Raw genomic sequence first — 25,875 nt, 5'->3', positions numbered from 1 at the left:
CGAGAACAAGGGTGAATTGCTACTGAAAGAAGTTGAAGTTGAAACAAAAGGTTCATGGCCCTATGAATGAGTTACTATAACTTAACAAAAGAACGCTAAAATCAGTAACCGTGAAAATATAATACCGGATATTCGGCCACCCCTAGGAAAAATTTTAATGGGGGATTCTAGAGGCCAAAATAAAACGAAAATCAAGAATACCAATTTGTTGATGAAGGCTTTGTTCAAAAGTTATTAACGTTTAAAGTTCCGCTAGTACTGAATTTTTTTCTCGAAAATGCGCAGGATTTCGGAGGTATGTCTATTCACCAAAAATGATTGTAATTAACCCCCGCAACCGAAAATAATTTTTCCAGAACGATTTGAAATTTTTTTTTCGTTAAAAAATTTTGGCACCTAATTAGATTTTCGGTAAGGAATTTTTTTCTCGAAAGTGCGTAGGAATTCGGGGATATGTATAATGACAAAAAATGATTGCAATTAACCCCCGCAACCGGAAATAATTTTTCCAGAACGATTTGAAATTTTTGAATTTAATTGTTAATAACTTTTTAACGAAGTCTCCATCAACAAATTAGTATTCTTGATTTTCGTCTTATTTTGGCCTTTAGAATCCCTCATTAAAATGTTTCCCAGACCGAACACCCTGTATAACAAATTACTTGATCAATGGATTCTGGATCCAGTTTGGATCCTTGCAAATTTTACTTCAAGGCCGTGATGTTCTGATCTTTAATCGGCATCAATAATATATTCTATATGATACGATTTGTAGATTCTAAAAATGGGATAATCGAAAAAAGCGTAACAACAAATAAGAAGTACTAATTTAACAAATGCACGATAAATTGAAAATATTGTGTCTAATCCTTCCAAGCAAACAGAGATCTACTCTGTCGAACGATAATGGGAGATCTGGAGATGGGAACTGGAGATTAAAAGAGTATTCAAATGTAAAAATTCAAATTTAAAAAACGTATAGTATTTATGTCCTTGCTAGTCGTTGACAGAAATGTAATAAAACAGATGGAAATTATTTTGATAGATGCAGACTTGTTTCCTAAAATAGTTTTAATATTGCATCAATATGCGTCAATCTAATATTTGAAATATGCATAAATATGTATTCAACGTTTAACACATTGACTGCCACGTCACCCACATGAAGGTGACACGATTTTTCATTAAGGAGCTAAAAAAATTAATTCTCAAGATTAGGCTCTTGAATTTTAACAAAGCTGTACAAATAAGTTCTATGACAAATTGTAGCTAGTTTCCAATTGTCTAGGAACAAAGTTTCGTTTTCGTGGACAATTTGAGGAGTTTAGCAGTAAACGTGTTAGAGAAGATATTAATAATACAAAGATGGTACATTGTTGAATAAGATACCATTATTATTCATTGATGAAGTAAAAATTCAGAAAGTAATGATTCAGAGGGCCATTATATCGGTGACAACTCATTGTGAGAGTTTCTGTAGATAGAATCGTGTCACCAACATGATACTCCTGTAAGCCATTACTTTCTTAATTATAAATAAATATGCGTTTAATGATTTTTGTCTCTTCAATTCGCAGTAAAAGGAGTCTTTTGTTGTATTTGGACTGGACAACCCCCTTGAGAAATTCATGTTCGCAGTTTCAAGTTACCCAAAATGTTAACGCATGTATCGAATCCTTCTCTATAGAATTTAAAGACTGTGAGATGCCACTCTGAGAAACAGGATCTAGAGAACGAAACCTTGTCCTTGTAAGCGTATTCCGACAGAAAATTTACGTCTTTGACGCTGAGGACAATTTCGAACAAAGAAGCATCTCGTTCCAATATCGTAAAATTTTATGTTCCTCGTAATATTAAGCTGTGATAATTCTGTATTGTTTCGCAACTAATTAAATACTTAATAGAGAGAAGCGACTTTTAGGAGCCTCTGTCCTTACAATGATAGATGTTTCTATAAGAAGTATGTTTTACTCGGTTTTGTTTAATCGCAAATACACACAACATTATCCTCGTCTCAGAAAGAATAAGTAAAAAGCAACGTATTATTTTTTCTATTTGGAATTGTAAGTAGAATTAGATAAAGTTCTTAGATAACTTGCTTGGAAAGTCACTCTTAAATGTAATAATATTCCTTACTAAGTCGTAAGTTATACATTAACGTAAACAAATCTGACATAGATTCGACCTCTTGTTCACGATACTATTACTAAATATGTGTATCTTGTCAGTTTAGTACACGAGGCGATTAGATAAGGAGTATTTAATAATGAATTGTATTAAATCAATAGATTTCTCGAAATTGATGAAAAGCAAATGAAAAAGGTTTTCCTTGTAATACTTTGCTATCTATCCTGATTCTATGAGTGTAATAAAAGCCTGTTAAGAACTCCATAAGAACTCGTTAACTCAAACAAACATGTAACTCTTATCTGGGTATTCTCTCATCAAAGAATATACAGAAATAAGAAGCTGCTTCCAACACCAAATAAGCAATAACCACCCTGCCTATTAAACCCACAACCTAATCTTTTATTCGAGATTTTATCGACTTCTCTGAAAGGGTAGAAGCAGGATGTAGAACACGATCGACAAATCTAAGATTCACAATATTTATTTTTAAGCTTAAAATCACATCAACCTGTTGGGTTATTAGTGATCAAATTGGATTACAAATTGAAATAGATATTTACAATGGCGGATATACGATACTTACAAACACTACTAAAGTTCATGTTTACATCGTTTGTTTTCAATTTTGTTGACCCTCGTTCACCTGGTCAAGCAGCGTATACAAAAAAAAACTGAAAACGTTAATCGTGAGGTAGGGTAAAAATATAACGTCAGGGTAAATACGCCAAGTGCAGTTTTTTTAAAAACCAAGTCAGGGTAAAATGGAGGACAAAAGGATTCTCTATCGCGGTATTCAGAGCATTCGAAGAACCCATGTAACCCGAAACTTCCTTATCGACAGTGCAATATGAATATGTATGAGTTTATCACTCGCGTAGCTCGGGAACAAGATAACACTTTAAAGGAGCTAAAAGGATTTCGAGAGGGACATTGGCTTCTCGATTCGTGAAGATTATCGAAGGTGAAGGTTGAATATTGGAATCTGGATGCACGTGTTATGAATCATGTGAGACATCCTTCATCGTTATTTCACATCCTTCTGCATATTCTCGAATTATCCTCATATTTTACAAACGATAATGTTGATTACATTGTCTACACTTACGATGAATATAACTGCTATATTAAACTATAATACTTTTCAACCACGACTCAATATTAAACATTCGACTCTTTTTATTAACAAACGAACAATAATTTCTATTTTCTATAATCTTGAATGAACTCGAATAAATTCGTTTAAACTCCCATAACATTTCTACAGGTTCAAAAGTTTTTTTTTTCATGATGTTCGTAGTAAATATGTTCAAATTTTATTCGCACAAACGATACAAAACAATTGTTTCTCGACAGAAAACGCATAACTTGACATTATGAAATGCACTGTTACGAATGCAAGACTATTAATACGCGTTTAAAAATGTTCGTGTTCGGAGATCTCGAAGCCCAGTGTTTCGATTCAAGTTCAACGCGAAAGAAAATGGCGAAGTGTGTTTTAAGGCTCGTGAATATGTATTGGGCAAAATGCCTATAGAACAGGTGTTTCAATTGACAATAGATGACGGTTAAAAGGTACCGACGAACAAAGAACACTCGCTCATACCTCCAGAATTCGAAATTACTTAAACCACGATACTTTCGCGAAACTATGAATACATCTTCGGGAAGCCAAGTGACAGATGGTTTACCAAACTTTAAGCCCTTCACGTACATACGTAAACGTGCCATTTGAATACCAGGAAACGATGAGAATATGAAAATAGTAATCTATAAAGTATGTGTCAACGACATAATAGTTTGTAGACGCTATACACACGGAAATTGTTTTTTTCACCGCGTATTTGTATTAACTTGAAATTGTGCGATGAAAAAAATATTGCATTCCGTGTTTCCCCGAATATGTTAAATATTTTTGTATCTTGACGTTAAACACAAAAACATAAAAAAAGTCACTTCAGATGGAACACGATATAACAGAACTACTTTTTGTAAAATGACTCCGAGGATTTGGGAATTGAAAATAACATTACTCGAGTTATCGAGAACAATTATTTGTAATAGAAAATTGAATTTAACGTATCAACCTTATCGACGAAGTACGCTGAAACGCCAAAAAAGACATTTTTGGAAAACGAAATGTTCCTAGAATTTATTAAAGATGAAATTCTTGACTTAATAAACGGCTTTACATACATATAAAAATTTTTTATACGAGTTGTATAAGACTTTTTAGAATTTCTAGTTGACATTCAAAAATGGATTTTATTTTAAATCTTACTTAATGCTAGATCTAACAAGATGGTCGAAATGATTTTTATTATTTATTATAATTTTGTAGCATTATTCTAATATTGTTTGTGACTTTTATTGAAGTATAGAGGGTGTTCGGCACCCCTGGGAAAAATTTTAATGGGGTATTCTAGAGGCCGAAATACGACGAAAATCAAGAATACCAATTTGTTGATGGAAGCTTCGTTAAAAAGTTATTAACATTTAAAGTTCCACCTGTACTGAATTTTTTTCTCAAAAATGCGCAGGATTTCGGGTGTATGTGTATTCACAAAAAATGATTGTAATTGACCCCCGCAACCGAAAATAATTTTTCCAGAACGATTTGAAATTTTTTTTTCCTTGCAAAATTTAGGCACCTAATTAGATTTTCGGTAAGGAATTTTTTTCTCGAAAGTGCGTAGGAATTCGGGGGTATGTGTAATGACCAAAAATGACTGTAATTGACCCCCGTAACCGAGAATAATTTTTTTAGAACGATTTGAAAAAATTTTTTTTGTCGAAAAATTTCTGCACCTACCCGATTTTTTTTCTCGAAATTGGATAGGATTTCGGAGATATATGTATTCACCAAAAATGATTATAATTGACCCCCGCAACTGAAAATAATTTTTCCGAAACGATTTGAAATTTTTTAATTTAATTGTTATTTTTTACGAAGCCTCAGTCAAGAAATTGATATTCTTGATTTTCGTCTTATTTTAGCCTCTAGAATCTCCCATTAAAATTTTTTCCAGAGATGGCCGAACACCCTGTATAAACGATTAATTTTATAAAATAAAAGTTTTCTTTTTTTTGTTTTCTATCTATAATTTATATATAGTCCGCCTATGTATACCAAAAGGGGTAATTTCAACCCCTTACAAAGTTTATACTCCACGTGTCACCCTTCGAACCGAATATTTATCAATATTACTTCGATACATACTCAAGTTTTAAAAATAATCTTGTCACTTATTAGTGGATAATATTTATCTGGAAAACAATGCTAATAACAAACAAATGGCAGTAAAATAGTAAAGTACAGTAGAAAAGAAAAGTAATCTCAGGGCACAGTATGCACCGTGCATATAATAATAACAATCTCCCAAGGACTCAGCTCATCGGAAAACAGAATAATCAATTCCCGAAATTGTTTTGAATAATTATGAAGAATCCCGAATATTCGATCGAATGGAAAACGGCACAAAAATATCTTACGGTAAAAGGATATTATAAAACAAATATCGCTGTTTAAAATTGCTATTAAATTAATCATTTTTCTATCGTTTAATTTTTAATCGATGCAGTTTACTCTAAATGTAAAATGTTAACGATAATTTCTGTCGAGGAATCCGCTTTCCGTGAAATTGCACATATGGATTGTACGATAATAAATAACCTGTAAATAGGCACTGCTAGAATGGCAAAGTAACTTACCGGCGAACACGTGATCGGAGTCCTAATATCGGTGGCCGAACGATTATGTAGGTGAAAACTGTCTGGGTCACCTGTTTACGGAATTTAGGAAGAATTCAAATTCACGTGCCCTTCTCTATTCCCAGAGGATCGTTTGAATCGCGTTCACGTGAGTTTTGTCGATCGACACGTCGGGGCAAAGGCTACGATCGACAATGGAATCGTTTCGTAGCGACGGCTAGTTTGAAATCGAACGAAATCAGCCGACGGCACACTATAGCGATATCGCGATGCCGCCCGATCGAGCGAACCGACTCGAATGCGTTGGCGCGAACGAATAATACCTCCACGCGACACAGAACGGCTCGCCACTGCCGAAAACTTGACTGCCACTGCCTGGCCAGTGTCTGAGAGCAAAGGACTAAGGCGTGGTTTCCAGGCGCATTAGGATGATCCACGTACCGAACGAACGCCCGTGAAACTTGAGACCGAAAACCTTGAGCAAGCCCGACTTTCCACGTAACTGATAAGCTCGAAGCCCCCCGAACAACGAAAACCTTGAAACTTGCGTGGTCGAATTGAAAAAAAAAGCTGATGAGAAACACGAAAGCGTCTTGACGACCGAGTAATCGGAAACGGTTGCAAAATAACAGATTGGGAAATAACAAAATTAACACCTACTTTCTATCGGGGACACATACACTACGTATACTAAATCGCCCGTGACATGACAACCTTTTTTTATTTCTCGACACACCTATTAAATTATTTCTACCAAAGGTGTCGAGAAACTTGAAAATTTTAGTAATTATTTTTCTATGTTTAATTTTTCCCCGATTGATTTTTCGACTCTGTAAACATATTTTTTTAAATGCTGAAAAATTTCCCTAGAAATTCGATGCCAATCGATCAACCAGAACTTGAGATATCATGGACACTGGAGCAATGTGATTTCAAGAGATTTTATATACAGAGCGTTCGGCCAACCCTGGGAAAAATTTTAATGGGAGATTCTAGAGGCCAAAATAAGACGAAAATCAGGAATACCAATTTCTTGACTGAGGCTTCGTTAAAAAGTTATTAACAATTAAATTAAAAAATTTCAAATCATTCTGGAAAAATTATTTTCGGTTGCGGTGGTCAATTACAATCATTTTTTATGGATAGACATACCTCCGAAATCTTACCCACTTTCTAAAAAAAAACTCGAGAAGGTGTGAAATTTTTCGACGGAAAAAAAAATTTCAAATGGTTCTGGAAAAATTATTTTCGGTTGCGGTGGTCAATTACAATCATTTTTGGTGAATAGATACACCCCGGAAATCCTACGTACTTTCGAGAAAAAAATTCTTTACCGAAAATATACTGTGTGGCCGGAAATATTTCTGTAACTTTTTAACGAAACCTCAATCAACAAATTAGTATCCTTTCATTTTTGTCTTATTTTGGCCTGTAGAATCCCCCATTAAAATTTTTCCCAGGGGTGGCCGAACACCCTGTATAAAAAGAAATTGTAGAATGATATTCGAGGACGAAAATTAATTTTACGTCTTTAATTTACATATGCCATAGTGCGTTGTAAACAAGATATAAAACTCAAGGTGAAAAGCTCGAGACCAACTGTTAAATAAAGTAGGGATCCCCTAATGTCTGTTAGCAATGGCGCCTTGTACCATTTCTATCAATTAAAAAATTGTACACTATCAATATCATACAAACATATCATGATTATAAACATATCGTGATTATAAACTCGTGACATTATGTTTTCCTCTTACTTATATCCACGCACGTATACGTTCTAAAATGATAAAAACAGTTTATTATTACTAAAAACAAAGAACCATAAAAACCGGTTCTTAAACTGGTATACATTAAATAAACGGTTTGCTTCTTATTATTACCAAGAAAATAAGAAAATACGGTTATTTGGTTGAACCGATCGAGTATGAACAAATACATGAAATAATAATAAATAACAGTTTTTGTGAGTATGCTTTAGACATAAGCAATTATTTACGACGTAATCGTGTGTAGAGATCAGCGTATGGAAAGAAACAGAGAATAGTATAGGAATGTACGCGCCATTGGATTTAAATATTCGTGAAACTTCGTACATGTCCGTGTTCGCTCGAAAGTGCCCTATAGGAAGGTGGAACTCCAAGTCTTTATCAATAGTAGAACGTGCCTGCGGTGCCTGTCCATCCACAGATAGTAATCCGTACGCGATCGTCGAATATTGTATTCGAAGTGATCGTTCGAACACCGGAAAGGCGTCGCAGCTACGTAAATTAGACGAGCCAAGATTACGTCGTGTAAAGTTCAGTTAAAAATTCGATAGTCGAGGTTGCGTGGTCTATTGAGGTTCGTACAGTCTCGGAAGCGATCGAGTATCTCCTGTGCAAGGATCAGGATAGCTTTATCTGTAGCCAGTGCAGATTCATCCCTACGCTTGGGACGTTTTACTCGGTGCGGATTACGCAAACAGCGAAGATTCATCTCGTGGGAAACGAGCCCACAGGAACACAAAAATGTTCGCTAACAGGTGTCAAACTGTTCGGTGTGGTCGAATCTTGTCACGGCAACTTATCAATGGTATTTGTAGTCATTTTACTCCCTTACTTTCGTTTATCGTTAGTATTCAATTACAGAAAAAATTGATACGAGAATTAAGAGTTTATCGAAATCTAAGTCAGTCAGCGTCGGATGACACTGAGAGAATCGATAACTCGGTTTCTCTCGTGAATCTTCCAACATTATTTACATACGTAATTTAGTGGCGTATAAATTTCTATAAAAAATATACCATTCATAAAATGAAGTAACTACACAAAATTCAAGCAACGATCGTGAAAAAACTTTGCACGAAATATAAACTTTCGACTCTTACGATCGATTTAATATCTTAACTTCGTTGTCACTAACATAACGTCGTTACTGTAATTTGAATTGAATGTTGAATAGCGTATAAAAAATATTTTACACGCCATTCGTTTTTCTAGCCCCTGTTAAATGTTTTAAACGATTCTATTTTTGTGCTTTACTCTAGTTTTTTAGAACAGAATCGAGAATATTTTTAGGACTAAAATGCCGGTCGAAACACTTTCTTTTACAACTAAGAATTGTATTCTGCTATATAATAATAACCGATTTATAGTCTTTTCTGTTTCGTTTGTCCTGCGATCTATACTAATCATACTGATATGGAAATTTTAGCTCAGCTGTTCTCATGGTTGAACTAACGAAAGGTCAAAAAAAATTCGTTCGCTCGGAATAAACATTGCGACACTTCTTTCCAATAAGATCGATTTTATCGCCTATTCGCGTTTTATATATCTATTAATTCTTGTACAAATTGAATTTAATTTTAATTTCGCTAGTTATCTTATCATAATCCGCAGGCATCTTACAGATATGTTACACACAAGCGTACACGACTTTCCATGCATTTACAAGCATGTTTATTGGCCTTGCGCGTTCAAAAATAACCTTAAAATTGACTAAACATTTGTTTTTTACGAATGTACCCGATTTCACGTTTCAGTTGTGATCCAATGACTGAAGCTCGCCCGTTTAAAACATCGAGAAATTTGTGTGATGATCACCAGCAGAAAATTATATTAAAAAAATAATTAATAGCGCTAACGATAATATGTAATTAATGGAACATGCAAAATGTCATAGTATGAATAAATAATAATAATAATCCCAAGACAAGACATATAACGATTTGCAATATTTATCATACAATATTAAAAAAATAATTAATAGCGTTAACGATAATATGTAATTAATGAAATATAGAAAATGTTATAGTATGAATAAATAATAATAATAATCCCAAGAGACGAGACATATAACGATTTGCAATATTTATCATACAATATTAAGAGAATTATATTTAAAAATTAATTAATAGCGTTGACGATAATATGTAATTAATGGAATATAGAAAATGTCATAGTATGAATAAATAATAATAATAATCCCAAACGACAAGACATATAACGATTTGTAATATTTATCATACAATACTTAAAGATAGTTATATTTATGATAAGATTTAAACGCTCATACTCTGAATACAATCTTAATTAATACTCTCCGTTCTAATGTAGCGAGTATAAATCGCGTGAAAGTGCGTTAGTGTGTCAACCAATTATCCTTAACTGACATCAATGGACTGAACGTTCGGTTTATTGAACACGAGGGTCGAGTAACGTGATTAAAGTCGACGATACACGTAACAACACGTTAACATGGACAAAAATGCTTCCACGATTAAACTATAACATTTGATATCTGATTTCTATGATAATGATCGGTGACAAATATTTTAACATTAGATATGCTTTTTACATTTTTCGTATTGAAACTTTTTTTCGTAGTAAGTATATGATTATTTCATTAATTACACATTAATGGAACTGTTCCTGTTCGAGCAACCGGTAGGTTGATAGAAAAGTCTCGAGAACACGTATAAATATATTTATAAAGTTTAATTGTTTGACCATGATAAAAATTTAATTTACAAGTAAAATTCACAAAAATTGACTCCTTTATTGATTCTGTAAAGGAAATACGACCTCGTGGAAAAGATGCCTAACTGGATTTTTATCGGAAGAACCGAAAAAGCCGGTAGTCGCAACGGAAATACCGGGTCCCCAATCACGTAATTTGTTACGAGACCTCAATACGATGCAAGTACGTTAAGATTATCAATGTGTCGAATTGCTCTCAATTCAAATTATTATTACAGTTTATATAACAATCAGAGTTTATCGCTTAATTCACATTGAATACATACTTGTTAATCGTAACTTATAGTTACTTCTGTTTAAAAATCTTTTATACCGGGAAACTATTTTACTCGTTTTATAAATAAAATGTATCGCTCTCGTTATAATTATACCAAAAATCGAAAATATACAGTGTTCGGCCACCCCTGGGAAAACTTTTAATGAGGGATTCTAAAAAAATCAAGAATACCAATTTTTTAATGGAGGCTTCATTAAAAAGTTATTAACAATTAAATTCAAAAATTTCAAATCGTTCTGGAAAAATTATTTTCGGTTGCGGGGGTCAATTACAATCATTTTTGGTCAATAGACATACCCCCGAAATCCTACGGACTTTCGAAAAAAAAATTCCGATAGGTAGACAAATTTTTCTACGAAATTAAAAAATTTCAAATCGTTCTAAAAAAATTATTTTTAGTTGCAGGCGGCAATTACAATCATTTTTGGTCAATAGACATAACCCCGAAATCCTACGCACTTGCGAGAAAAAAATTCAGGAAGATGGATAAATTTTTGGACGAAACTAAAAAATTTCAAATCGTTCTGGAAAAATTATTTTCGGTTGCGGGGGTCAATTACAATCATTTTTGGTGAATAGACATACCCCCGAAATCCTGCGCATTTTCGGGGAAAAAATTCAATACTGGCGGGACTTCAAACGTTAATAACTTTTTCACAAAGCCTCCATCAACAAATTGGTATTCTTGATTTTCGTCTTATTTTGGCCTCTAGAATCCCCCATTAAAATTTTTCCTAAGGGTAGCCGAACACGCATATCTGTTTCTTAACGCTATGTCTACCAAAAGTGTCGAAAAGTACCTCTTAAAATTTTAACTTAAAATTATTTTCATATCAAAGATAACATAATTCGCATTAACAATTATTTCCATCCAAATGCAAAGATATCGAAAGATGCTTTTTGGTCGAAATAGGTATGCATAAAACCGCGATAGAAACAGTGTTAAACATGAACATATTCTATAATGTTTCATTTAATTTTATTTATAATGCCAACGAGTTAAAATAAACGTATCTAATAAATTATCTACTCGTACAAAAGTACTTGTACTCGCTTATTATCGAGAGAATCTACAGGAATTTTTGTGAGCAAGATTATCATAATTAAATAAAATTAGAGTCACGTTCGTTTTACAAATCTTGATTTCTTCTAAATACATGTTGAAATTCCATGACTTTAGCAAGCCTCTTCTGTACAATTCTTCGCGGATTACGAAAAATCAACGGGTAACTACATAATGGACGTCGATGGCAATGCTTTGCTCGATGTTTATATGCAAATTTCATCGATGCCTTTGGGCTACAACCACCCAGCTATGTTGAGAGTCCTCGCTGATCCTGTTAATCAGGTAAGCAAAAAATATATTATAAATTTTCTTATACAAGGTATCCGCCAAACTACGAGAACTTAAGCCAGACGTTAAAAGAAGAAAGAAATGTCATATAAAGTTTATGAATAAACGCTTTGTTTAGAGTTGGTTAAACAAAGAATTAATAACGCAGTTATTGAAATTCAGCAACATACTGAGGAACTTCGTAGAGTAATAAATTGTTTATTTATATAAAGCTTGCACCCAAGCAGGGCATATTTTTCAACATAGTTTGCAATTTTTTTCTATTATTTATTCTACATTTTTTTCTAACTCTAAAACAAAACATTTATTCATTTTATATAACGTTTCTTTCTCTGTAGATATGTAAATCTTTTTTCTAAAACATTTCTTTGAAACATTACTATTTGCAAAGATAATCGCGTGGGTCTATTAAAATAAATTGCCCTGCATATACATATAGTTTATTGTTATTATATAGAAAAAAAAACAAAATATGTTAATAACACATAATATATAAATAATAGCAATAATTGATGATACAGAACATAATAAAATGTCATAACTGCTTTAACAGAGAATCATAGCAAACAGACCTGCATTAGGTGTCTTCCCTGGAAAGGATTGGCCACATAGGCTTAAAAAAATTTTACTCCAAAAAGGAGTAAGTAACTTAAATTATACGTGTACTGGTTTTTAAAAATCTGTCCAACCTGCCAGAAACGCGTGGGAGTTATTTCTTATCAGCTTGCGTATGCAACCGTTTCTTATCAATAAAAAGTTGAAACGCGCCTACACATTTGTAGCAGTATATGGATAAGCTTATTTAAAACCAGTCTATTTACACTTATTTAATCTTTAAGTATTAATAAAACGCTTTCCGTAATATTATAATCTAATACATGTACACAGGTTGCTCCACCGGGATTATCTTGTATAACGACCATGATGTGCGGCTCTTGCTCCAACGAGAATGCTTTTAAAAATATTTTTATTTGGTACGCCGACTGTCAAAGGAAAGGTTCACCGTTTACAAAAGATGAAATGGAATCATGCATGATGAATCAAGTTCCTGGCGCGCCAAAATTCTCCATACTTTCATTCAAAGGTAATTACAGTCAATGAATGAAACAAAAAAGTAAACTGTATGTACAGGGTGGGTCAGAAGTCGCGAATCGATTTAAAATGAGAATAATTTAAAAAATATTTGACTTAAAATTTATTTCTTTTCAAAATAATAAAATATAAATCATGGAGATTTTTTTAAGCTAAGTATGAAAGATCATGTCACGTAGGTGCTCGCCATTTTTGGTTTCACAAAGTTAAGCTCTTTTAAGAACATTTTCCATGACATTTGTGAGAGTATCTGGCATTAAGTTCCGTATTTCGATTCGAATGTTTTCTTTCGACTGTTCAAGGGTCCTTGGCTTATTAGCGTACACCTTCTCTTTAAGGTATCCCCAAAGGAGAAAATCCGGAACTTCATGCTTCATGTTCATGATCTGTTAGCTTCAATTCTTGAACTAATTCCACTTTGTACGGAAACATCAGTAAATCTTCTCCTAATATCCTTCTCAATGATCTCGTAGAGAGTCCTAATTCAGCAGAACGCCTTTGTGTCGATGTTCTAGGATTTTCCTGAATACTCTGCTGAACAAGTTTGCTATTCAAATTGTTTCTGATAGAAGGTGGTCTCCCGGACCTTGGAATCAGTAAATCTTCATTTCATATCCTTTTCAATGATCTCATAGAGAGTCCTAATTCAGCAGAATGCCTTCGTCTCGATGTTCCTGGATTTTCCTAAATACTCTGCTGAACACGTTCACTATTCAAATTGTTTCTGACAGAAGGTCGTCTCCTGGACCTTGGAAGGCCACATACCTCACCATGCTGCTGAAAACGTTGCACCAAACGTTAAATCATTGATTTAGAAGGTGGATTTCACACATTAAAATGACAACGATGAGCTCTTTGAGTCAGTGTCACTGAGCGATGATTTTCGAAATAAAACTCAATAATTTTGGTATGTTGAATAACGCTGTACATCTCTTAGGTATATTTTAAAAATTCTGCAAAGAAAAAAAAGAAAAAAATATAAATTAAAGGAATTACGAATTTTTTCAATCGCTTCGCGACTTTTGTCCCACCCTGTACATTCCCTGTGAACACGATACATTAAATAAATTTAAAGTGTAACAATAATATTGACAATAGGCGCATTTCATGGAAGAACATTGGGATCCCTCTCGACCACCCATAGCAAATACATTCACAAAATAGACATTCCGGCCTTTGATTGGCCCGTTGCGTCATTTCCTGTATACAAATATCCGTTGAACGAACATACTCGAGAGAATCAGAAAGAAGATCAACGTTGTCTAGCTGAAGTATGTGTAACTCGACTTATCCTCTGTATTGTATCTCGTATTGTCATGTAAATTACAGAATATTGCTTTGTAATATTGTTCCATTAGATTGAAGAATTATTTGAGAAATATAAAACTGAGAAGAAAATTCCGGTCGCCGGTGTAATAGTGGAACCAATTCAAGCCGAAGGAGGTGACAATCATGCATCTCCAGAATTTTTTCAAGAATTGAGGCGCATAACGAAAAAGGTAATGGTCCTGTAATGTAAAAGGGATTTTAAAACATTGCAGTTACATGTACTCCAAAAGTCATTATGTACGTGTCTTTTAAAATGTTAGGATATTATAATTTTCAACGTTACATGATGTCTATTAACATGTTAGCACGGAGCAGCTTTATTAATCGACGAAGTACAAACTGGCGGCGGTCCAACAGGAAAAATGTGGTGTCACGAACATTTCAATTTAGAATCACCGCCAGACGTAGTGACTTTCAGTAAGAAAATGCAGCTGGGTGGTTATTACCACGTTGAATCTTTAAAGTAAATTATTTAAACGGTTGATTATACGAAAGCGTATGATTTACGACCAATGTACCAAGCATGCATGTATCGTTACAGACCTAAACAATCGTACCGTGTATTTAACACTTGGATGGGAGATCCTAGTAAAATAATACTACTCGAAGCAATTTTAGAAACGATACGGAACGAAAGTCTATTGGATAGAGTTACACGCGTTGGTGATTACACGTTGAAACAACTAAAGACTTTACAGAACGAATTTTCTACTATGATCAATTCGGCTCGTGGTCGTGGAACGTTCATTGCATTTAATTGTGCCTCGCCTGAACTTCGAGACGCAATAATAAAGAAACTCTTGACCAAAGGTAGTATAAAATTTTTTAATCACATACTCTTGTTAAGCCACGCTATTTTATAAAATGTAACACAAAAATCTGTTGCGACATTAGGTATCCAAACCGGTGGCTGTGGATCTACAGCGGTAAGATTAAGGCCCGCATTGACGTTTACAGAACAACACGCGGACATATTTTTAGACGCACTCAGATCAACCTTAAAGGAATAATGGCATGTGTATGTATATTACCTTATAAAGTACGTTCCTCATGGCATTTCAAATCAAAAGTCTTCCACTAAAAAGAGTCTTCCATTAAAACTTATTTTTGTATAGTACGTTTATTGTATCACAGAATAAGTCGGCGTACATAATAATTAAACTATTAATACTATTTATATTTATGTAAAAAAATTTGTCAATATTTTGTAGTATGTTTCACTACATTTTTAAAAACACCATAAGAAACTGACACTCTGTAACAAATTGATCAGGCTCATACAAATTGTTCTTATTTCGTTATCTTATGTACATCATATATCCGGCTGCAGTTAAATGAAATTCAATGTATTTACAATGAATTTATCTTGAAAGAAAGCTACCATCGAGAAACCTTTAAACCGTGAGTCGATGTTTTATACTTCCTTTCCATCAAAATAGATAGAACTTCAATCTTTATTCATTCATTTGTTATATTTTATTCACAAGTTTATTTCGACATCTTTTTCAAAATATCCGAGAAATGTTCATACTCCTTATGATGACTCTTTAGTACCATATATGCTATAGTTTTCATCTGCAAAGTGAACAAAAATTCCATTCCATTCGTAAACCATTAACTTATAAAAACTGTTATTCCTTTTTTACCTTCACTTTGGAATCTATTAAATCATGCCGGTGAGAAAAATTCCATAAATTCACAGCCATCTGCGCCAACGACGGATCACGTAACTCAGCTCTAATAACGAAGCAATTAAAAAGCTCAAGCGCAAGAGCTGCCTGCTTCTCGCGTTGCCCGTTGTAACTCATATTCTGTATATGTAACAAGATGTTTTCTACTATTTCTGCACACACTTTGTTCACCACGGTTATAAATGTTAGATCGGATCCGTACAATTTATCGTTAGAATCAATCTGCGTATGTAAAGAAAATCATAATACGTTATTGCACATTCTCTTATCTCAATTCCTATTTGAAATACCTTATCAACGTGGTACGGATAATTTTCCTGAGTTAGCGCTGACAATAAATCGAGCGCACGTAAATCCAAATACGACTTCAATAATGGATTTTCCACGAAACAACGCGCAACAGTATCAAGGAAACATCTCATCAAATATAGAAAACCATTTTGAGGATTATCCTAATAAGATTATCACAGTTTTTTTTTTAGCAATACTTTGTTCTCTGTACCAACTATTTCTATGTAAAAAATGCTTGGATAGAAAATTGTATGTAAGTACATACCGGTACAACCAATAAGGTTGATAAAAAATTGGACAAATATGAAAGTAAATATGCTTCCGAGCTTTTTTGCCTTCCATCTATATCTATTGTTTTTGGCATTTCTGGAACTAAGCTTAAGGCAGCCTTAAAACATGCATCGGCTAACAAAAGATATTTTCTTTAGTTCTAATTATAAAATAAATACTCTGCATACAAGAACGTGAATAGTTACCTTGACCTAAACACTGATTTAAAAGTGCAACTTGACCTGACAGTAAATACAATTGAAGTCGTGTATAAACTAACGTCAGTGATGGAATGGTAATAAAACAAAACGCAGCACAGGCACGTACAAATGCTGACGTTCTTCTCGTGTGATGTCCACGAACGATCTTTCTAGTATCGACTGCTAATCTATTTACACACTAAACAGGAAAGAAAACATGATCTATAGTTCTGTAACAAAATTATAATCACATATTAGAAATAGATTATTATTTAACCCCTTGCACTACTCTGAAATTCGGAAGCCATGCCTAACCCATACGCCCGAATGATCGGAACGAGCCCTAATATCGGAACTTGAAACACGATATGTCGATCGACGGAATATCGATATTTACAAGTTCGACTCGTGATATTCATGTTTTGACAAAATGTCGATTACGAGTCAGACTCGTGTTATTCACGTTTGACGTGAAATTGAACAACGAGCCTAACTCGTGATATTCAAGTTTGGCCTAAAATTTTCATCGCGAGTCAGACTCGTGAAAGTAGTGCAAAAGGGTTAATTACCTGTACAAGTTGTATATGAACGCTGTCGAGATTAGGGAAAGCTGCTCTGGCTTCCACGTAAAAATTAAGTTGCTTTTCAAAATCACGGTCATAATCAACGCGTTGTACTAGACCACATATTAGTTGACCAATTTGTCGCTTTTCATCTTCAACGGTTAAAGCACTGAAATTATTGGCTTATTATGTGACAACAAATATATATTTATGAAACGAAAAAAAGTTACGTTTACCTAACGGAATCGTGCATTATTCTAGCAACAAACATGAGAGCATTTATAATAATAGGATCGGCGATAGAACCACCTTGAGCACTTAAACGTTCTATAATTGTTTTACAAACTTCAACCTTAATAGTTTCCTTGTGGAACAAATCGATTAAAGGTAAAAAATTATCCTGAAAAATGTTTCCTAGAATATTTTATACGTACAATTTAAAGTGAGAATAGAATATAAAATAATATACAAGTAATAATTACCATAGCGAATAGTGACTCAAAATCTTGTTTATGAACAACTACTTTTTCAATGATATTTTGTAACTGCGGATAGTAATGTTCAAAATTTTTGTTTGGATTTAGTCGATCGATTATTTTTCCGAAGAATACGTTTAGTTCGTTTACCTGTAACGCGGGAATGATTAGTAACGACTATCCTTTAAGTAAGAATAATAATTGCACTTACAGAGAAATGAATGGCAGTAAATTGAATCCATATTTCAACACAATGCATAAATTTTGTAGGATTTGTCAAATCTGTTATGTACTTCCAAGTTACATTAAGAATTGCTTGACAATCTTCTTTTGGTGGGGATTCTTGTACTAGACATTCACCTAAACTTCGGTATAAAAGATATTGAGGAAAACCTAGAAAATTATTGAAATGAAATCAAAGTAAGGAATGTTTAATTACAAATTTTAATCTGTTAGTTAATCATGGTATTATAATTACCATCATCTTCGGTTGAAATTATCAAATTTACAAACTCCATTGCGCGTGCAGCGATATATGTTGGCTTAAATGCTGTTAAGACGCTATTTAATAATAAAGAACTGAAAGAGAGAATGTAGTTCAATAGCAATTCACGTCACGAAATATACCATTATAAAATAAAATAATATAGTTACTTGTTTGGTTGTTTCTTGCATTCAGAAAGCACACCTTCCAAATTACTTTCGGAAGTTGTGGCAACTAAAATTTGCAAAATCCAATCTAAACCTGGCGAATACAGATTTAAATAAGACTGTAGTGACATGTTTTGTTTAACCAGTTCGTCTTTTACAAATGGACCAAATAATTGCTGATATGTAGAGAGGAAGTCATAAAAATTTTCTCTTACAAATTCAAAATCAGACGTTTTGTTTAAAGCTAATCCCACTCGACATAAATAACATCTGGCATATATAGCTATAAGTGGATTTCCAATTCCTCGTATCATTTGTGTTATTCGTAATAGTGCTTTATTAAATTCACTGAAAATGGAAAGCTCTTTATTAGTTATAATATAGTATAGATCGAACAATTATGACTGAATATAAGAGTTTATAAATTCGGTTAAATTCGCTTGATATGCGACAAATCCGCGTAACGCCGGCAAACGTGAAAAAAGCCAGGCGAAGGAGTAACGAAATAGAATAAGATTTATCTAAACCATTTGCTTAAACAGTAGTTTGGAAAGTATTCGCTTGATATTTCTTTCTAATTTTTACTAAAACTTAGTAAACGAAAAACGTACAAGAAAAGGAATGATGGGAGTAATGCAAATTTCTCATCTATAAAGCCATGCAAGTTTTATATAAAATATAGAGTTTGAAAGACTTTTTAAATGGTAACGTTACGTTTCATCCTACATAAATTATGAGTAAATATATTCCAATATTTTACCTTGTTGTTAAAAAACTGTAAGACTTTATTATCGCCATCTCTACATAAAGCCGTGGAACTAATTCTCTTATTGATGCAATTTTATAAAACCAGTTTCTACAAGTTTCTTTTGCATTCTCTGGTACCATATCTGGTGTAAAATTATCTGGTAAACTTGTAGGCACTTTACTTCCTGGTCTATAAATTATAGAGGCTGTATTATAGAAACAATTTAAAATAAAATAAAAGAACAATTATACAGCAAAACTAAATGGCTTATAATTCGTAATTCGACTCTAGACGTAATGCTTTGGATAGTGACCGACGTTCGGGACCGAAATTGGCCAAAATTAAAATACCCAAGTTGAAAATTATATATACTTATAATTAAAACAACGCGATACTAACTTGTAATATTCGGCCTTAACTTTTAATCTTCCATACACAAGTTTCCCAAAAATATCTAAGATGTCTGTGATAAGAACAAATTTACTGGGATAAAAAGCCATGACGGATGTATCTACTAATAATTTGGCACACTGAAATAACATAATATTAATTTGAACTTTTCTTCGGGCATAATTAATAACATAAATAGAGAAGAAAAACACCTGAATTGCTATTTTAAGTGCTTTAACTCTTTGATCAGAGTGCCATGCTTGTACAAGTTCATTATTTAATTGTTCGATTCTTGCAGCATATTGCTGTTGCGACAAATCTAACATTTGTCTAACAGATCCCTCTTCAAAATCATCTAGTTGTTCCAATCTTGTTCGTACCTTATCAACTACTCCACCAGTTGGTTGAACTTTAACAACAACTACGATAAATGTATTGACATTAATCGTAATTTCATTTAATTATTCACCTAGTATGACTTATCAAAAAGAAATAATACCTTTCTCGCCGCCCGTCAAAAAGCTAGTAACAATCGACAACTTTTCTGAAGTTGTATATTTATTTAATATCATAGTACGTCTTGCTGACCAAGGCTCGACTAATTCCTCTGCGGTATCTTTAGATTTCTTACCAGCGACTGCAATAGTGCAAGAGTAATCCCACTATAATATAAAGATTCGACTTTGTAGAATAAGAGGTATGTAATATTAAGCTTATGAATCAGACGTTTTAAACAAGTATAATTCAAAGACCTCATCTGCAGCCATCTTAGATAAAGGATCTAGTTCTTCTCTAGCAAACTGGGAAAGAGGATCTGATCCATCAAGAGAAGAATGACTTAATAATGGATCTACTAAAGAATTTCCAGAGATTGGTGTGTGAGTTGGTACTGTAGTATCAATCGAAGAGCTACTGTTCATATGCTGCAATACATTGCGTTTAACTCCGCTACGACCGTCAATTAACTGTAACCATGTAATAAACAATATAACATTAAAGTTCTATTGTTTGTATAAAGCACTAATAATATTGACAGAATAAATCGTCAAATACAAGTATTATTGCCAAAGATTTGCAAGTATGTTTTACATTGCTGGAATTATCTATAACGAAACATTATATGCAATTAAATGTTCTAAATTTTTATGTATATTATCAAATTATATTTTACCGTAATTGTAACGGGTTTCAGAGGATGATCTGTTGCTTCTTCTAAATTCATAAATCGTATTGTTTTATGGTTCACAGATTTTGCAATCCTATAAAGTGCACAAGAATTTAGAGTTTTTAAATTTTCTATTAATTACGAATACTGATAAGAAATATGTCAAATACATACCAATTTGCTTTCACCATTTTTCAGATGTATTGACTGTTCACAATACAATCGAAGAAAAAATAATATAAATTACAGTTATAGGTTATTAATATCACATATTATTATAAATCGACCAAATATATCATTTTATTGTTTCGTATTAAAAACGTCAAATCTGAAAAGTGAAAGCTTTCAATTCATGCGTACTTTTGATACAGACGAAGACAGGAACAGTCGGTGACATATAGACGAGGATAGATATAGACAAGACAAACACAGATGAAATACATAACAGATCGGATCATAGCCTAACCCAGCTTGACCACCAGACTGGTTATACAATACAACTTTCTGTCTCACGTCTAGAGGGATCTGTAGAGGCATTAGAGAATCTCTAATAGAGATTAGAGTTCTTACCAATTCCAAGTCACTTTGACCACAGACGACATATACAAGATGTTCCACTCTGGAGCTCTAGAACCCCCTTTTTAATCATTTCGATGTCACTCGCAACATTACCAACAGGCTACAGAAAGCGATCATAGCACATGGTGTAAGGTCTACTTGTATACCTTGTCTGTGCTAATACTATTAAACATAATTTTATAATCATAAAGAGCACCAAGAAATTCATCAAAGTAGTACTACTCCAAAAATGATAGTTCACAGAAACTGTGATGCAGTTTAAAGGCCATATTTAATGATTTTATATTTCCAATTAAATTAATCGATCGATGTCTAATCACACTTTCTCTTGTGTTCATTTGTGTAACCTGTTGGTAATGTTGCGAGTGGCACGAAAATGGTAATGGGGCTCTAGAGCCACAGAAAAATGGGCCGAAAGAATGTATTGGATGTTAGGTCTACTCGTATATCTCGTCTGTGGTGTAAGGTCTCTCGTATACTTTGTGCTTTAACGTTATCATATCAGATTAGAATAAAAATACTAGCGCTGTTATGTACAATTACGTACAAGACTAACAAAGAACAATTAAATGACATTAAATCGTGCGATGAAACAATACAATTTAAAAAAAAAATAGGAATCATAAACTTTATTTAACTCACCAAATTCGTAATACACTATGAATTTTAAGATACTTTTATAGGTTTAACCACTCTATTCTACATACCATGTAATATAAATGAACCACACAAATGTGGTCGCTAATATCCCAAATGAATTCGTTATTACGCATGAAATACACGTATTTAATAAAAGATCTACTAACAAAAACCCAATATTTAAAAAAATATACTAGTTAAACGAAGGGACTACACTGATGAAGAATGTAGGCACTTTCAAGCCATAGTCCAATAACTTACGTTCTAACGGAAGAGTGATTAAAAAACAGAATAAAGTATAACTAAAAGATTTCGCTTTACTATCAAGTATTTTGGCGCGAGAGCAAACGCGTGTCTCAAAGAAAGAGTAATGGAGCCTGGTGATTTTCCTCTTAGTTAACAAGAATCTGTTTGGTTCGTTGAACAGAGATGTTATATAGAAACTAAAATAGCCAGAAACTTTTTAACATATTAGTTCAGTCACAATTAACTCCAGTTATTGGAATCCAGTACTAGCCGTACTGAACGAGAAACAGTAAAATCGCAAGAGTCTGATTTTGCACTTGATAGAAAGAGTACGCAGTGTTTGTGTCTCTGTTTATCCAATGCAAACACGGACACTCGCAGCTTTACTGCTTTTCGCTATGTATGGCTTATACTGGAGTCGACTGTGCTCCAAGAATCTTATAAATAAGCTATACGTATGAAATAATAAACCCAATATTAGATAAAATTTGTTTAACACCTTTAATGATAAATCTATCCTAAAAGATAAATCTATCATTTTTTGCAAAACTGTAACATTATTATAGATGTAACTTGAGAAAATGCGGGTCATTTTGTAAATGAAAATGAGTGTGACCCGCGGTCATCATACACAGTGATTATATTAACTTCCGTTTTCAACAAATAAAGTTAGAGATATTTGACGTCACTGTATAAATTCACATAAAATTAATAAAAATGTGGTGCGCATTAACGAGAAATTTAGTTTTATATTAAAAGTAACACTAAGAAAAAGTATATCTAGGAAATTTTTAATTTCTTTATTTGGCCAATATGATATAAGACACACTATTTTGATTTTCCTTTTACCTGGAGCATATGTGTGTGCTAAGTTACCCTCATCTATACTTTCCTCGGTAGTTCATGCTAAGACTGTATTGTTAAATTTCTCGCAGTAATACGTAAAAATTAGAAATTAATACATAAATCACGGAATGTCAACCATGGATGACGTTCTCGAGAGCTGGGAAGAAATTGAAGAATCAGGGGTAAGTTATTGTTTTAGTATATTTTAGGTAGTGTTATTTAAAGTGGAGTTAATAATGGAGTAATTGTGTTAACCTGTAACACGAAGGAAGTTTTTAAAGTGTTAATTTTTGCGGGTATCGTAAACTCTAAAGTAAAACATTTTGTTCAATAAAATAATATTGCATACGTCTGACATAAAAAGATACTTACAGTTTCATTATTCTTAGATTCTTGTTTTACAAATGCTTATATATGGCTTATATTCTTGTATTACACTGGTAGGTATCCATATGACTATTGATAGTAGTGGTAATAAGAAAGTATGCACATTACTTTCCAAAAGGTTACCTTTCTATTACAATAAGGAAAAGGGTTATTGATTACAGAACATTGTAATATCTTTTAACTCTGAATATCATTTGTAGATGTCTTACACATTTTGTATTTTTATCTTCTATTAAATGAGCGTATACCTATAAATACATTGAATTTTTTAATTCGAAGTAGTAAATATTATATTATTAAAATGCAATGTTTTAACGTGTTTAAGGATAAAAAGAACTGACTAATTATTGGAAAATTTGGAAGAATTGAATAAAAAAATTGTGATTGAAAATTACATATATACGTCATGGTATAATTTTATTGTATTATGATAATGTAATATTAGAACTACAATCGATTTTAGGCTCTTGACAAAAAGTTGGATGCCCTCCAGTTAAATGCGGTTGAAGCATTAGAAGAAATAGAATCTTCTAGGTAAGTTCAAAAAGATTTATTTTCTTATGGTTTGTTGATATTTAAAAAAAGAATTCTAATGACTGGCAAAATAACAGAGGATAATTTACTAAATAAGAAATGAAGCAATTCGTTAAAAAACAAGGGTATGTATAAAACTTAAATTTATATTAGAACTTGAATTATTTAGAATTAAATATTATTAGAATTAATAATTAAATTGATTGGTATTTGCATAAAAATAACTTAAAAACCATTATTGATAAATCTACTAATGAATTATATATTAATATAAAGTAGTTGTTTAATATATCACACATGATATAGTTATTAGAATATTCCTGTACTACAGTATCTTGAAATTATAATGTTTCAGCTTCAAAACCAATCACAGTACAAACACAAGAATGATAATATTAGGTGATGATGGTGTGAGATCTCAATATGTACCTCCAAAACCAACTGTAAAAATATTAAAAAGACCTACAAGAGATTCACAAGGTAGTGGTGATGGGCCATTAGTGAATGGAGATAAACCAAAACAACCTATAAAGACTTTGAGACAGGTACAGTTTTAACATCTTGAAATGAACCGTATAAGAAAAAATTGTATAATAAACAATATCTATAGAGGGAACAAGAATATGCAGAAGCAAGAAAACGAATTCTGGGTGAAGAAAAAAGTCCAGAGGAAAAATTAGAACAAGAAATAAGTAGAATTCAACCAAAGTCAATAACTCCAAGTGGTAGTGGCCTACCAAGTAATGTTCTTCGTATGCCTATTGGACCAGACGGAACACGGGGGTTTAATGTACGCAGGTAGCGCGTCTTTCAGGGATCAACACTTTTCACCCATCTTTTTCCTCTTCTTCCTTCTTCTTGGCACGGGGAAGAGAGGCGGCTATGAGGCTGATGGCAGGAAACAGCTTAATGTTTCTGACCAAATACAAGCATTCTGCTCCTGTCATTTTGAACGGAGCATAGTAAGTGCTATGCCCTATAGGCAGTGCTTTACATAGACCGTACTTACAAAAGGATCAAGGCTATAAATCGGCAAAGATGAGTCACTATAGAAATGGTAATATTTCTTACCAATATGATGCTATGTTTTGTTGATGTTTGTCATATTTTAAAAAACTTTTATTAAAAAATTAGAATCTACAATCGTCGTGCAGGGAACACGTTAAGATGAATATTTGAATTACAGTATGATACGAAGTGGGAAACTATTTTACTTTCTACACTTGTATGTGCTACTCAAATCTCTGAAACAAATTGTACAATAAAAGATTTCTCTTATATCAATCTGTTATATATTTCGGCAATTCGTTTTTTCATAATAATTTTAATTTTCTGCATTTTATAAGTAAATGTATAGAAATATTACGCAATTTTTAAGTGTAAAGCTTTTCAATTTTTAAATTCATGTACATTTTAATCATATAAAAACCAATGTATTCTTAGTTTTATTGGAATGTGTTCTAACGTTTCTTTTGTTTTAGTGTTTTTAATTTTACTTTTATTTATTAAATATATGAAATAGATAAAATAGTTTCTAATAATATTTATGCAATTTTCAATTAACGGTCATTCTTTTTAATAATCGCCGAATATTTTGATGGATAAGATTTTTGGTATAATAATTTCAAATATTATCATGTAAAAAATGCAACAAACGATTTTTTTCGTCAATGAAACTGAAGATACGCAGTAGTAAGTATAAAGTATTACAAATCTTCAAAAAGCTTAGTTTCTTAAATTATGCAGATTGAAATAAAACATTAGATATATTATTACCATACATAATGTA

The 25,875-nt window shown here is 32.7% G+C and overlaps 3 protein-coding genes across 7 annotated transcripts; 2 read left to right on the top strand and 1 right to left on the bottom strand.

Moving 5' to 3' along the window:
* Positions 1–8,035: 8,035 nt before the first annotated feature.
* Positions 8,036–15,993, top strand: LOC122400926 (4-aminobutyrate aminotransferase, mitochondrial). 2 transcript variants are annotated; one of them, XM_043402698.1, is made up of 10 exons: positions 8,036–8,412; positions 10,394–10,521; positions 11,816–11,983; positions 12,543–12,629; positions 12,878–13,073; positions 14,180–14,352; positions 14,440–14,580; positions 14,716–14,873; positions 14,952–15,220; positions 15,305–15,993. In XM_043402698.1, the coding sequence occupies exons 1-10, from the start codon at positions 8,349–8,351 to the stop codon at positions 15,418–15,420; spliced, it is 1,500 nt and encodes a 499-aa protein (XP_043258633.1). In that variant the 5' UTR covers positions 8,036–8,348; the 3' UTR covers positions 15,421–15,993. The 2 variants fall into 2 exon arrangements, with proteins under 2 accessions (XP_043258633.1, XP_043258634.1); XM_043402699.1 differs by lacking the exon at positions 10,394–10,521.
* On the bottom strand, positions 15,847–21,355 carry LOC122400924 (VPS35 endosomal protein-sorting factor-like). Of its 2 annotated transcripts, none has more exons than XM_043402697.1 (18): positions 21,030–21,355; positions 20,862–20,949; positions 20,443–20,655; positions 20,190–20,352; positions 19,903–20,111; positions 19,700–19,830; positions 19,313–19,489; positions 18,556–18,900; positions 18,380–18,480; positions 18,113–18,294; positions 17,908–18,051; positions 17,662–17,825; positions 17,432–17,594; positions 16,869–17,061; positions 16,658–16,797; positions 16,392–16,553; positions 16,057–16,323; positions 15,847–15,985 (listed from the first exon to the last, which is right to left on the bottom strand). In XM_043402697.1, exons 1-18 carry the CDS (start codon positions 21,044–21,046, stop codon positions 15,899–15,901), a joined length of 2,946 nt encoding a protein of 981 aa, XP_043258632.1. In that variant the 5' UTR covers positions 21,047–21,355; the 3' UTR covers positions 15,847–15,898. The 2 variants fall into 2 exon arrangements, with proteins under 2 accessions (XP_043258632.1, XP_043258631.1); XM_043402696.1 differs by having other exon boundaries at positions 15,876–15,988.
* Positions 21,356–23,218: 1,863 nt separating this feature from the next.
* On the top strand, positions 23,219–25,331 carry LOC122400815 (SUZ domain-containing protein 1). 3 transcript variants are annotated; one of them, XR_006259394.1, is made up of 5 exons: positions 23,219–23,347; positions 24,016–24,086; positions 24,442–24,631; positions 24,697–25,143; positions 25,221–25,279. XR_006259394.1 is itself a non-coding variant. In XM_043402483.1 (4 exons), exons 1-4 carry the CDS (start codon positions 23,294–23,296, stop codon positions 24,886–24,888), a joined length of 507 nt encoding a protein of 168 aa, XP_043258418.1. In that variant the 5' UTR covers positions 23,219–23,293; the 3' UTR covers positions 24,889–25,331. The 3 variants fall into 3 exon arrangements, 2 of the variants coding, with proteins under 2 accessions (XP_043258418.1, XP_043258419.1); XM_043402483.1 differs by having other exon boundaries at positions 24,697–25,331; XM_043402484.1 differs by lacking the exon at positions 23,219–23,347 and having other exon boundaries at positions 24,075–24,211; positions 24,697–25,331.
* Positions 25,332–25,875: the final 544 nt, after the last annotated feature.

This window comes from Colletes gigas, unplaced genomic scaffold (genome assembly GCF_013123115.1).
Source record: "Colletes gigas isolate AHSC1104 unplaced genomic scaffold, ASM1312311v1 Colletes_gigas_Sc00020, whole genome shotgun sequence".
NCBI classification, from domain to species: domain Eukaryota; kingdom Metazoa; phylum Arthropoda; class Insecta; order Hymenoptera; family Colletidae; genus Colletes; species Colletes gigas.
Note: the sequence above shows the minus strand (reverse complement) of the source record. Positions and strands in the feature narration are given on the sequence as shown.

What these genes read in the sequence shown, in the direction of transcription:
- LOC122400924 (XM_043402696.1), bottom strand. An exon ending in TGCAAGAAACAACCAAACAA is followed by an intron (nt 18,481 to 18,555) that starts GTAACTATATTA and finishes TCTCTCTTTCAG; the next exon opens with TTCTTTATTATTAAATAGCG. An exon ending in AAATCAGTGTTTAGGTCAAG is followed by an intron (nt 16,798 to 16,868) that starts GTAACTATTCAC and finishes ATCTTTTGTTAG; the next exon opens with CCGATGCATGTTTTAAGGCT.
- LOC122400926 (XM_043402698.1), top strand. Translation starts at nt 8,349, where the DNA reads ATGTTCGCTAACAGGTGTCAAACTGTTCGGTGTGGTCGAATCTTGTCA. An exon ending in AAATTTTACTCCAAAAAGGA is followed by an intron (nt 12,630 to 12,877) that starts GTAAGTAACTTA and finishes ACATGTACACAG; the next exon opens with GTTGCTCCACCGGGATTATC. An exon ending in ATCAACGTTGTCTAGCTGAA is followed by an intron (nt 14,353 to 14,439) that starts GTATGTGTAACT and finishes TTGTTCCATTAG; the next exon opens with ATTGAAGAATTATTTGAGAA.
- LOC122400815 (XM_043402483.1), top strand. Translation starts at nt 23,294, where the DNA reads ATGTCAACCATGGATGACGTTCTCGAGAGCTGGGAAGAAATTGAAGAA. An exon ending in AAGAAATTGAAGAATCAGGG is followed by an intron (nt 23,348 to 24,015) that starts GTAAGTTATTGT and finishes AATCGATTTTAG; the next exon opens with GCTCTTGACAAAAAGTTGGA. An exon ending in GAAGAAATAGAATCTTCTAG is followed by an intron (nt 24,087 to 24,441) that starts GTAAGTTCAAAA and finishes ATAATGTTTCAG; the next exon opens with CTTCAAAACCAATCACAGTA.